The sequence below is a fragment of the Erythranthe guttata genome, chromosome 3, assembly GCF_056151865.1.
Source record: "Erythranthe guttata isolate IM_541 chromosome 3, IM_541, whole genome shotgun sequence".
NCBI lineage: Eukaryota > Viridiplantae > Streptophyta > Magnoliopsida > Lamiales > Phrymaceae > Erythranthe > Erythranthe guttata.
In genome coordinates this window covers 9,851,417-9,864,432 of record NC_142535.1, presented here as the reverse complement: position 1 = coordinate 9,864,432, position 13,016 = coordinate 9,851,417, and the positions used below count along the sequence as shown (strand labels likewise).

Genomic DNA, 13,016 nt, shown 5'->3' with positions numbered 1-13,016 from the left:
CAAGACTCAAGAACACTACAGATTTCGAGGAAACAAAATAGAGCTGAAGTTTTAATCTCGAGAATTTTTAGTGTGTTTTCTAGGATTTGTTGTACGTACTCCTTATGAGTACATTCTTTGAAATCTAGAATTTTTAATATTTTTCTTTTAGTATCTAGATTTGATTGTAAGAGTGATCTTGAAAAAGATTCATTCATAAGGAAGAAGTTTTCGCACCTCTTCTGTTTGTATTCTTAGAATACTAATTTTAATATAATTTTTCCGTCTTGTAAAGGGCAAGTTCACAAGTCTTTACTTGTGAACATTTTTAATTCTGAGCATTGTCTTTTAATCTTTATATTTCCGCTGCATGTTGTCTCAAGGGTCATAACATTTTAGATAACATCTCTGTATAATACGAATTCGGGACCATAAATTCTTTCACAAACAATTACTGAAACCCCCCTACAAACTTTTTTAAATAACAAACTCAACCATTTGCAAATTAGCCTTTGAACACACGTGAAATAAAAATGTATTATATATCAATAAATCAATTAAAAAGAAAAGGAAAAAAAATTCATCCCCCCCCCCCCCCCAAAACATCTTCAACCTCCTCATCTTTTTCTGAGGCAGGCCCAGCCTCCGCCGCCACCGAAGCTACTGGCATTGGTACTTTTCTGGACCAAAACCATCTTCCCCCGGACATCTGCCATCCTCCTTCCACCAACGCCGCCCCTCCCCTTTCTCGACTACCGGAGCACTGCCGCTGCTGGTCCTTCTTGATTTTCCTCCAACTTCGACCAAAACATCCCAAGGTCCCAACAACAACAACTTCGACTACTACCCAATTTTGTGACGTATTTCTATTAAATCTGATTTTCTCTTCTTCATTCTTCATCTTCATCCACAACCCACCCTTGTCAAAACCTAAGAAACCATGGCCCCCGAAAAATATTTGGCCCAAACCAAATATTTTATTAATTGGCCTATGACCAATTAATTTTCCTATATTTTGAACTCGGTTAAAAGAACAGACACAACCTTCTGCTTCTTCTTCCAACCATTGCAACCTTCTATGAATGGATCTCTACCGCCTATAAATAAAGGCAAAATTTGGCCAATTCTATACGGAATTTAATCAGCAATTACGAGATAGTTTTTCATATTTTTCTTTCCCTTCGTCAAAGTTTCGTTTGTTGTTCAAGTTCGCCGTGGATCGAATATTCGTGAAAATATTTGACAACCGATCGTTGTACCTTTTGGGAGACTACCGGGAAGAAACTGTGTACCGGTGACAACCCGGAAATATTGTCTTAAGGGAATTGCTTTGACAAACAAGTAAATATTTTCATTGGTTTACGCAGATTCTTTTATTTATATATATATATATATATATATATATATATATATATATATATATTAAAGAGATGAAGGTGAGTTATAGGTAAATTTATGGTTTCAATTTTTTGTTTGGGTTTAAATGGATAAGGGTAATATAGTCAACAAATGATTTATAGATATGAAATTACTAAACCTAAAAGTGTTTCGGTTAAAGAAAATTTGGGTCTCTCGTTGGGATTGATTAATTAGTGCCAATTAGTAGGAACTTTTAGTTAATAATCCTCTTAAAAATAAGTTGTTTTTTGGGCAATAAATATAAAAGCACCTCAGTTTTTCTAGTTTAAAACACTTGTATATGTTTTTTTTTAAATTGTACGGGATATTTGTGTTATTGTTATTTTTATCGAGGATAAATAAATAGTGAATAATAAAAAGGCCCATCACATGGGATTTACATGTACACTTAGGGGTGTGAACGAGCCGAGCTCGAGCCGAGCTCGCCTCTTTTGGCTGGCTCGAGCTCGAGCTCGAGTTTATTTTGTCGAGCTCGAGCTCGAGCTCGAGCTCGTCGAGTTCTTCTTTTTCTGGCTCGAGCTCGAGCTCGTGTTAATTTTGTCGAGCTCGAGCTCGAGCTCGAGCTCGAGCTCGAGCCCAATCCCTTTTTTTTTTTTTTTTCTTTTTTTAAATATTATTTTATTATTATTTTATTATTATTTTATTATTAAAAAATATTTTAAAAAATTACAAAATAAACACAAAATTGTGATTATATATTTTTTTAATATTTGTATTTATTTCTATAATATTTTATATTATTATACATTTTTAAATAAAAATAACATATAAAAAATAAAAATAAATAAAAAAAATAAAAAAATATTAATAAATCCGGCTCGCGAGCCGGCTCGCGAGCTGATGAACAACTAAAATCGGGCTCGAGCTCGGCTCGTCAGAAAGCTCGAGCTCGCGAGCTCGAGCTCGAGCTCGAAAACCTCGAGTCCGAGTTCGAGCTTTTTACGAGCCGGTTCGTCGAGCTCACGAGCCGGCTCGGCTCGTTTACCACCCCTATGTACACTGGTCCATAAAAATACAGTCTCTCAATTAAACCTAACCCCATGTCTTTAGTCTAAAATAGCATCCATAATATAATTTTTATCAATTCCATCGATTACGCTCTAACTTCCTTAATATTACACATTGAACCCAGAGTTAAACAAATATTCACATTAACCCCCAAACTTTTTTTTTCAGAAAATATTTTTTTTACTGAATTTTTTTTTCCGGCCAGATTCCGGCGTTGACCTTTTCTTTTTTTGATGAATTTTTTTTGCTGAAATTTTTTTCTGGCCGGTCAACCACCGTTGATCGCCGGTCTTCGGCGTTAACTATTTTTTTTTCCGAATTTTTCTTTTCTTAGAAAAAAATATTTTAATTAATATTACTGTCTTGGCTACTAAATTACTGTCTCAGTCAGTAATATTACAGTTTGGGACAGTAATATTATGAATATTATTTCCCGAACAATAATATGATTAATATTATTGTCTAAGAAAGTTAAATTACAGTTGAAGACAGTAATTTAGCAGCCAAGACAGTAATATTAATTAAAATAATTTTTTTTAAGAAAAAAAATTTAAAAAAAAAAAGTCAATTAACAGTTAAATTACTGTCTCCGATGATAAATAACTGCTGTAGACGGTAATTTAGCAACGAATACAGTAATATTAATTAAAATATTTTTAAAAAAAAAAGTAAATTAACAGTTAAATTACTGTCTCCGACAGTTAAATAACTGCTGGAGACAGTAATTTAGCAGCGAAGACAGTAATATTAATTAAAATATATTTAAAGAAAAAAAAGTCAGTTAACAGTTAAATTACAGTTTCCGACAGTTAAATAACTGTTGGAGCCATTAATTTAGTAGCCAACACAGTAATAATATTAATTAAAATATTTTTTTAAGAAAAAAAATTTTAAAAAAAAAAGTCAACGCCGGAGACCCGGCGGTCAACGGCAGTTGACCTACCGGAAAAAAAAAAAGTTTCAGAAAAAAAAAAAAAAGTCAACGCCGGAGACCGGCGGTCTCTGGTGGTGACGGGTCAAAATTGGGATCAAAATTGAAATTATGGTTAAAATTGGTTAATTGATCAAATTGGGATAACTTGGGGAGTAAATTATGAAATTGGAGTTGAATTGGGTTTCAATGAATTGTGAGTAATTTTTTTTTTTTTTTTTGAGTAATTTTGGTATATATAAAAGGATTTTCCTTATTTGCAAATAAGTTTGAATGAGCTGGATTTATTCGAAAGACAAAAAAGTTGGATGTGCCTATTTTAATTAAGTGCCCTTGTTATTTGTTATTTGCCCAAATAAATATTTTTATATAAATAAGTCATAAATTAAAGGTTTATTGCAAATACTTTAACTTTTAATTGGTTGTCTAAAAATCTATTATTGAGACCATTTGCAAATATAATTTTTTCGACTTCTAGAAATATAAATATACTATTATTTTAAGATTTTATTCACCATCATCAATTTTCACTTTTTTTAGAAGGAAGATTACAAACACTGATTAATTGTCGAGTACTCAAGTATAGTTCAAGTTCTTGGAGTTGTTGTCAAAAGAAAGAACTTATATAATTATTAAGTTACATAACTTCCGATTAATTTAGTGGGCTTATCTAATATTCAAAAAGAAAAAAAAAAAAAAAACAATTACTTAGGTGACTTCGTCGACCCTACACTCAGTGATAAACATCGAGTGGATCTTCTGCTGCCACATGTCATTTTTTGTATTTTATAATATAGTGCGCCGCTTGGGTTTACCTTTAGAAGTTTTAGAAAGAAAAAAAGGACACGTGGCAGCAGATGACCCGCCTGGTGTTTATCACCGGGTGTAGGGTCCAAGGAGCCTTACTTAGGTTATGTGTAGCATGGAAATTACAACTTCTAAATGTATCTGCGTTTCGGGCACGTTCTGTGTCTATCACTCGAGGACACCTACCGGATGTATTACGGGCCATTCTGCAATTACTGAACAATTAGAAACATGTTGAATAGCAGCAAATTTTCTAATATTTTTGTTACTTCCCTAATTAATTACATTAGTTAATGATCAATCATAAATTAATATTTGATAATAAAATTTATATTGAATATATTTGTTTAGAAATATTAAAAAATAATAATAATGTAGCTAAAAACTTCTATATGTGTATAGCATATTTATAAATATATGCCTATATTATTAATATTTATACGTTTCGCTAACCTTTCGTAATTGCGTTTAGTCGTAATTTAGTGGGCTTATTTACGTGGTTGTCTACAGTTGTTTATAGAGTCATGTGAGTGATTTATTTTGCTGAAATGATTTGTGCAGGCACAAATTAAACATTCATGCACATTTTTTACCATTTCTCAAAAAACAAAAGGTAAAAAACTCAAAAACTCTCTCTACCCTTTCGATTTTCTTTCGCAAAGCCCGTGCAAATCGTCAACAGATCGGAGGTAATTTTTACGTTTTTACGATCCTCTTGTTATGTAGATTACGAATCCGAAAAAAAAAACGAAAAAAATCGGACTTTGGCCTGCTCGTGTGAATTTACGCGAGCACTTGGCAAGTGCTCGCGTAAATTCACGCGAGCAGGCCTTATTAAATTTTTTTTTTTTTTTAGTTGCTCGTGTGATTTCACACGAACAGAGACGTTTTGCTCGTGTGATTTCACACGAGCATATCTTCTCTGTTCGTGTGAAATCACACGAGTGGGTTAAAAAAAAAAAAAAAATTGTTAATGTGCTCACGTAAATTTACGCGAGCACTTGCCAAGTGCTCGCGTAAATTCACACGAGCACTTGCCAAGTGCTCGCGTAAATTCACACGAGCACATGAATAAAAAAAGTCCGATTTTGTGCATATGAATAGTACAAAAGGTAAATAGTTATGGTAAAAAGGTAAAAAATCATGGTAAAAATGTGCCTGAATGTTTAATTTGGCCTGCGTATATCATTACACTTTATTTTGTTGTGGAAATTGAGGCAACAAGGATTTTGGTAATTATATAGCAAATCGAAAAGCTTTGTCAGTACAGTTCTGTTCTGTGCATCACAGTAACAGACCTGCTTTTCGTATTTTACAAGATTCATAATTCAGTCCAAAAACATAAACTTATTCTATTCATCTCCTCCTCGACTTGATAAATTGTATATAAAATAAGTGGCTCCAATTTACGGTACTTCAGTCCACAGCTTTGGAATTTGGGTTACAAATATTTTATTGGGTAAATTACACACACCCCCCTGAGGTAAGCTTAAATAACTGTAAGGTCCCTGTGGTATCGATAATTACACTCAGCCCCCTGACACGTAGTCAGAAACTCTAATGGGATAATGAATTGGATACGTTATTCCGATAGGGTTCTAACGGACTATTGGTTTCAGAAAGTGGTGGAGACAACAAAGAGCTATGGGTGATTTAAGAAATGTTCGGGAATATTCGGGGAGCCATGTCATCCCATAGCTTTTTGTTGTCTTCACCACTTTCTGAAACCAATAGTCCGTTAGAACCCTATCGGGATAACGTATCCAATTCATTATCCCATTAGAGATTCTGACTACGTTTCAGGGGGCTAAGTGTAATTATCGATACCACAGGGACCTTACAGTTATTTAAGCTTACCTCAGGGGGGTGTGTGTAATTTACCCTATTTTATTTCTTTCACTTCAATTATCATGAGTTTAGAATTAAGAATATTGGAAAATTATCAAGCACCCCCCTTTTTCTTTTTAATAATTAGAGAAAATATATTTTATTGTTAGCTTAGATAATTAATAAAAATTAACGGGTAACTGGCACTTTGCACCCTTCAAATACACTCATTTGGCACATTGCACCATTAAATTGAAAATTTGGCACTTTAGACCCTCCAATTATCATCTACTTGGCAAAATGCACCCTAGTTATCTTTATCACCGAAAACTTTGCCGGAAAAACATTTTGGATGGAAATGATGGTTTTCAATAGTCAATTACAAAATTCCATCCAATTATAGGCAACAAATTTAATTAATGTGTCTCCAGAACTTTATTTGTGAAGAAGAAATCGACTCCCCAATTTACTTCAGTTCAAAACAATATAATGTTGTCCGAATTTAAATAAATCCCTACTCAGTCATTTATTTTTCTTCTTTTTATGGGTCAACATAAAAGCTATTTTGGTCGATGTCTACTGTTACAATCATTGCCTCCGTCTTGGGAGTCGACAAGGTGCCGGACTTAAAGTGGAGCCACCCTCGATGGAGGAGATGGTGGTGGTGGTGGTGGCATAGGCAAATCTAAAAGGAGATGAAGATAAAAAACATGAGGGGAAAAAAATTAGTTATTATTATTATTTTTTTCTATATAGAAATTCTTGGATAAGACTGCTTCAATGCAAAAAATTGGAATCAAACTCACAAAAGAGGACGGAAGAAAGAGCGTAGTCAAAGGGATTCTAATAATAATAAGAAGAAGAAGTATGGCATTCAAGTGAAATGGAGAATATTGGATTGGCGATTGAAAAAAAAAAGGAGGAAAAGGAAAGCATGCCGGAAATTGATAAAAATGTATTTTCCGATCAAATCGATGCCGGAAATATATCGGGGGTGCATTTTGCCAATCAAATGTTAATTGGATGGTGCAAAGTGCCAAATTTACAATTTAAGAGTGCAACAAGCTAAATGGGTGTACTTGGAGGGTGCAAAATGCCAACTACCCAAAGATTTGTATCTCAAAATACATAGTTTAGGTGTTGCTTTTGTAACCCACTTTAGGGGTCATTTTGTAATAGGTTGTAGTAGGATTTTATTTTCCCGTTTTTATTCCTTCCTCATTAGGGGTACTTTTTTCCTTGTGAGTGCCCACAAGGTTTTTAACGAGGCCCCCTTGTACTTTTCATAGTACATTTAAACATCTATAAATTAATACTGTTGGGCCATCAAAATTTAATTAATTTAGCGAAATATTAACTTATCGATAAATTAATAATTATTAATTTATACATTAATTAATAAATTATTAATTTATGAAATTACTTTTATTATTATTTTCAATAAATACATTTTCTTTTTATTTTTGTATGTGTATTATTATTTGTACCATTAGTTCAATGCATTATAGAGCTCCTTTCACGAATAGAAGCTCTTAAAGCAGCAATGGTATATAACGATTTTATGTTGATTATGAGAAAACAATACCGAAAGTTCTAGCAATGATAAGAAAAGTGAGGGATGAGATTGATGGTAATGTGAACTTCAACAAGAAACAAGCAAGAATTAAATTATATTGTATTAAGCTTTCATAGATCTATATAATATGTACTATACCATGTAATTTAAGAATTATTTTTATGCATTATTAATTTATATATTATATAGGGCTTCTTAAATTTTTCGAATGTGTATTATCTTATAAAAGGGTAAAACATGTACTTCAAGTTGTCCAGGGGTCTCACTAATTAAGATCAGAATTTGGATTTTTGACTAAGAGAGAAAAAATTGTTGGGCCTCCTTATATATATTTTCAAAATTAGGGGTTATCACTCATTTCCCCTAAAAAATTGAGTAATAAAAGTAAATAAGCAAACATATTTAATGTCTTATTAAAAGTCTAAAAAGACAAATAATATGGATCATTTTTTTATTTGTATTATTTTAAAATAACAAAAGGAGTTCAATTAAGCGAGAAATAATTTAAAGAGGGTTGAAAATGAGGAGAAAGAAATTTGGACAAACACATGTTCTAGTTGCAAGTCATGTTACTCAATCTTTTGGCTGAAAATCAACTAAGTTACTCATATACGAATATAGGGGACAATTAGATATAGGATTGAAAATCAAACCAAATTACTCGATCTTAGGACTGAAAATCAAATGAAGTTGCTCGATATTCGAATACGGGGACAAATAGATGTAGGATTGAAAATCAAACCAAATTACTTGATATTTGAATTATGGCTGAAAATCAAACCAAATTACTCGATACTTGAATTATGGCTGAAAATTAAACGAAATTACTCGATATGCAATTTGAGACATTCGTTAAAAGCTCGTTTGAACTCAGTTTGTTAACATAACGAACCAAATTTGAACGCATATTTTGTTCGACAAACTATGTAGCTCAACCTTGATTAGTGAAAAGTATAAAATACCTACAAAAAATCAAGCTACTCGAGCTATTCATTTTGAGCTTGATTACAGTCCGTTTGACCTTTGTTCGGCTGCTCTCTCAAAACTTAACCGGCATTTAGCTACAAATATAATCAAAGCAAATTTCGACCAAAATATCACAAATCTTAGTAAATGAATTTCTGGCAATACACGAGGCTCTTGAAACTGCCAAAGGTTAGAGTTTAACCCTGTATAAGCATCTAACATCTAAATCGATCGAATGCACAAAAACACAAGATCGATAATCCAACTAAGCAAAACAAGAGATACGGGAGTCAATTTGTAGAAAATCCTCACGATTTTCAAACAAAAACTCAGACACAAGAAACAAGAGCAAAAATTCCAAAGACCCGCACTTTCTAAAAAACACGGCGGGGCCTTCCTTCTCTATACAACATTCCTATATTTTTCCGTTAGTCCTAAAACCACTACCCACAAAACCATTACCAGTGATGAAAGAATCCAAAAAACCACCCATCACCACTCGAAGAGAAGAAAAAAAACCAGCCAAAAAGAGTTTGGCATAACGGATCAAAACATCATCACATCTTGAGAAGGAGGAGGGCACAATTCCTTGCGAAGCTTACGAGAGAAAAGCCTGCAAGCGTCAACGCTAAGGTCTAGAGCCGCCGCCAAGGCCACAAAAGCCGCCGCATCCTCCAAACACTTAACTTGCTGCACACTCACCTCCACCAACGGAGCCGCTGCCGTTTTACCATTATACCCCTCCCCCTCAACACTTGCCGCCATCACAAACCCTCTGTACATACTGCAATACGGCCAAAGCCCATACCCAAAATCCCCACTCCCACGCGGGCTGCACACAGGAGAGCCAGCATTGCTACCACCACCACTCACGTTTCCATTGTCAATGATGAATTTGCCCCCCTTGCTGCAGCTTATCTTCGAATCTGCCAACACGATGCCCGCGGCAGCTGATGCAGAGTCCGGAATGAGTTCGAATTTATAGCCAATGGCATCTGCAGAGCCGCGCTCACGCCACGCCTCGAGGCGGCCCCACGGCTTCCAAGTCGAGTCACCCGGGCGGAGAATGAGCCAACAACCTGGGTTCGAACGGCTCACTCGGTCTGAACCGGGTGATGCCACAAATGGTGTCACCATTGATGCTGCTGCAACTGGCGAACCGGAGAGGTCGTGTACTGTTATGGACCATCCTTTTCTTTCCTTGACGACCCTTTCTCTCTCACTCCCCAATGAACTTAACCACCTTCTTGCAACACCACCACCACCACTTTGCTCTGTCGGCAATGACCTGTATTCGAAACATTAGTAATCTTGTATTAATAATATAACAATTCATTAAATTAACACTGTCCAAAGGTTATAATATGAAGATCTTTTTTTAACCAAATGCAGGGGAGGTTTCTAATTATTGGACTTCAGTTCAGACTTCAGAAACAACTTTTTACAGCTTTTAATTAAATTATAAACTGTCACGGGTTCAAACCCTAATGTATCTACGAAAATTGAACAAAGTTTCTATGAACGATAGTTCCAATTAATTGCATCGATTAGGAAAAAATAATTAACAATGAAATTCTTTCTTTTACTTGGATTAATTTGGTTTACCTGGAGCGTTGATTGCGGTCGGCTGTACGAAAACTGAACTTGCAGGTGAAAACAGGCTGACGAATATTCCCTCGTATTTGAAAAACCTGCGGGCTGCATTCCGGGGCTCCGTCGAATTGGAATACGAATCTCGGGTCGGGTTCCGCCTTGACGTTCAAGTGAAACTGCGAAACACTACTCTTTGTCTCCTTCCCCACATTAATCCACCCGTTGTGGAAAACCACCGCCTTAGATTCCGCCGCCGCCAGATCCAACTCCATGCAGATTTTCGCCAGCAGCCGCCCGGAACTGACGCCGCACGTGGCCCCCTGGGGGCCGGAGTAAACCGAGATTTTAAGTTGGGGCTTTTTGGAGGTGGGGAAAAGGGAGGACTTTCCGGTGAGCCTGTCGACATCGGACTTGTTGAGGTGGAACGTGGCGGCGAGGGCCTGAGAGTTGCCGTCGGGAAACTGAGTGCTTTCCGGAGGAATGTAGGGCACCGCTGCGCTCTGAATCGGAAAGTTGTTCAGCTTGATTACGCAGAAGCACGGCGACGAAGACGGATGCACGGCGGAGCGAACTGGCTTCGCCGCTACGGGAATTTTTAGGGCCAGATTCCCCACTGTTAGCCTCACAAAAGGACATGGATCCATAAACCTAGTTGACGAATTAAGCAGATTAAATACAGATTTCGCCTGATTTTGCTTCTTCCGGTGGTGATTAGCGGCTAATGTGCGGCGGAGGAAGAGGGCTGCGGCGCCGCCAACAACATTCCCAAATTAACGATATTCTGATGTTTTACTTTTCTCTCTATTCATCGCTTTGCTTTTTTTATTAGTGTGCTAAACTATAATAATAAATTAATAATAAAGCTTTGAGGGTTGGAGATATGGATTACAGCTGTAAACAGGCTGTGTCTGTTCATTGTTTGCCAGTACGACAGAAGTTGACTGTATTTTGAAATTACAGTTATGCCCCCATTCATCCTGGAAACCGTGATAAATATAATACCCTAATGTTTTTACTTTTATTTATTTATTTAATACCCAAATATATATATATATATATATATGTATATATATATATATATATATGTCATTAGAATTTCCTTAAATTGTATTTTTCTTATTTTTATATAAAAGATTTATTACAAGAAATGTCACGAATGTTTGGGTCATTAATTGGACAAGTCAAAAATAATCAGATTGGCCAAGTCTATTTTGGAAATTTAAATTGGATTGAAATTTGAAGTTTTTGTAGATTTTATACGCAAATCGATTTAGTATGCATAAAAAATCAAAGAAATCGAAAATTGAAATTATGAAAATTGGATTGAAAAAAACAATCCTGAAATCAAAATTTTGATTTCAATTACCAAAAAATGATATGAAGTTGCCAAACATAACCTTAAGAAAACAATAAATCAACAGCAACCCGTGGTCGTGTGCTGCTTTGGATGCCTTTTGTTTGTGGTCGTCAGGAATCAGGATAGAAGAATTCCTATGTGCTTTGGGGGTTTAGGCATTCAAGTAAGAGACACGTGGCCGTGTCAGCTTGAGTTCTTTTATGTAGAGCCTCGTGGGGTGTAAGTTTTATGCTATTTTTCATGTAATTTAAGCCAAATTGTTAGATGCTATTTGATTATCGAAGAATAAATTTTCAATCGTCGTGACCAAGTAAAATTTTAGCAATTTAGCCAAATTTGGAACAATTTAGAATGGTGACGACAGGTGACACGGATTATACACGTCCATGGACCATATTAGTCATCCATAATCTTTGAAATTTACTTTTTCTTTAAAACAAATATAACGATTATATACATAAAATTTAATACTTATTTATAATTGATTATGCAAAAGCCAATCTATTTTCTGTCACATGCACATTACATCTACCAAAGTAAAATACAAAATATTTTGCGAATTATTTTATAAGAGTGAAAGTTTATCCTCATTTGCTTAGTGCTATTAAGTTTTATTAACTAAATAGTAGGGGTAGTAAGATATTTTGAGAAAATGGAGAATTTAATTAGGCTATAGAAGCCAAACTCGAAATGAGGCTAGAGCCTTCCATACTCACATAGTTCGTGGAGTAAGTTAATGCATGAGCAAGGCGATTGTCTTGTCTCTTAACAAAAGAAAAGGAACAATGAACTAAAGATCTAGACAAAATAAAACAATCCTCAATGAAGGCGCCGAACGGTAAAGAAGATGAGTTGCCCCGTTGAAGAGCATCCATGACCTGTTTGCAATTACCCTCAATAATCACAAAATTCCAGCCATTGGAAACCGCTTTAGATAACGCTTGTTGAGCCACGCGAGCTTCTCCATCCTTCACCGTCGGCCGACCATGTATCCTCTCCACACCCCACCGTAGCCACTCACCTCGCCAGTTCCTCGCTACAAATGCAGTCATAAAGAAATCTTGCCCATGCGGAAATGCCGCATCAAAATTAATCTTGACAATACCTTGGGCCGGAGGGGACCACGTGGTTGGAAAAGCGCTCGTTAGAGGTTGATGAGCACTCATAATAGCCGAATTAAAGGAATGCAGAAATGCTCCACTCCAAGAAACTAAGGGGTAGTAAGATATTTGGTTGTTATAATTTTTGTTTAACCAAGTCCACTATAACACTCAAACCTGCAGTTAAATGTTATTATTCGGTTAAATTAGTAGCACTCTTTCCCCTGGGATTATTTTTGTAGGAGGATAATCATAAAATAAAAAGGACAATTTTGTCCTTAAAACAATATATTAATTTTGTTAATTAAAAGATAGACAATTCACATTTAATACCAGAATTTAATAAATTTAGTAGAAATTTTAATCTAACAAATCAAACATTTTAGTGATGAAATAATTAATTAGTGGGTAAGATATTCATGTCAACAATCCAATGTAATCCGATATAGGTAA

At 35.2% G+C, this 13,016-nt stretch overlaps 2 protein-coding genes across 2 annotated transcripts; both read right to left on the bottom strand.

Annotated features, from left to right (window-relative positions):
* Positions 1-8,630: 8,630 nt before the first annotated feature.
* Positions 8,631-10,973, bottom strand: LOC105961574 (uncharacterized). Its single transcript, XM_012985803.2, has 2 exons — positions 10,119-10,973; positions 8,631-9,801 (listed from the first exon to the last, which is right to left on the bottom strand). The coding sequence occupies exons 1-2, from the start codon at positions 10,748-10,750 to the stop codon at positions 9,060-9,062; spliced, it is 1,374 nt and encodes a 457-aa protein (XP_012841257.2). The 5' UTR covers positions 10,751-10,973; the 3' UTR covers positions 8,631-9,059.
* A 1,155-nt stretch (positions 10,974-12,128) lies between these two features.
* LOC148771736 (uncharacterized) lies at positions 12,129-12,629 on the bottom strand. The gene has a single exon (XM_088815202.1). The coding sequence runs from the start codon at positions 12,627-12,629 to the stop codon at positions 12,129-12,131; it is 501 nt and encodes a 166-aa protein (XP_088671328.1).
* Positions 12,630-13,016: the final 387 nt, after the last annotated feature.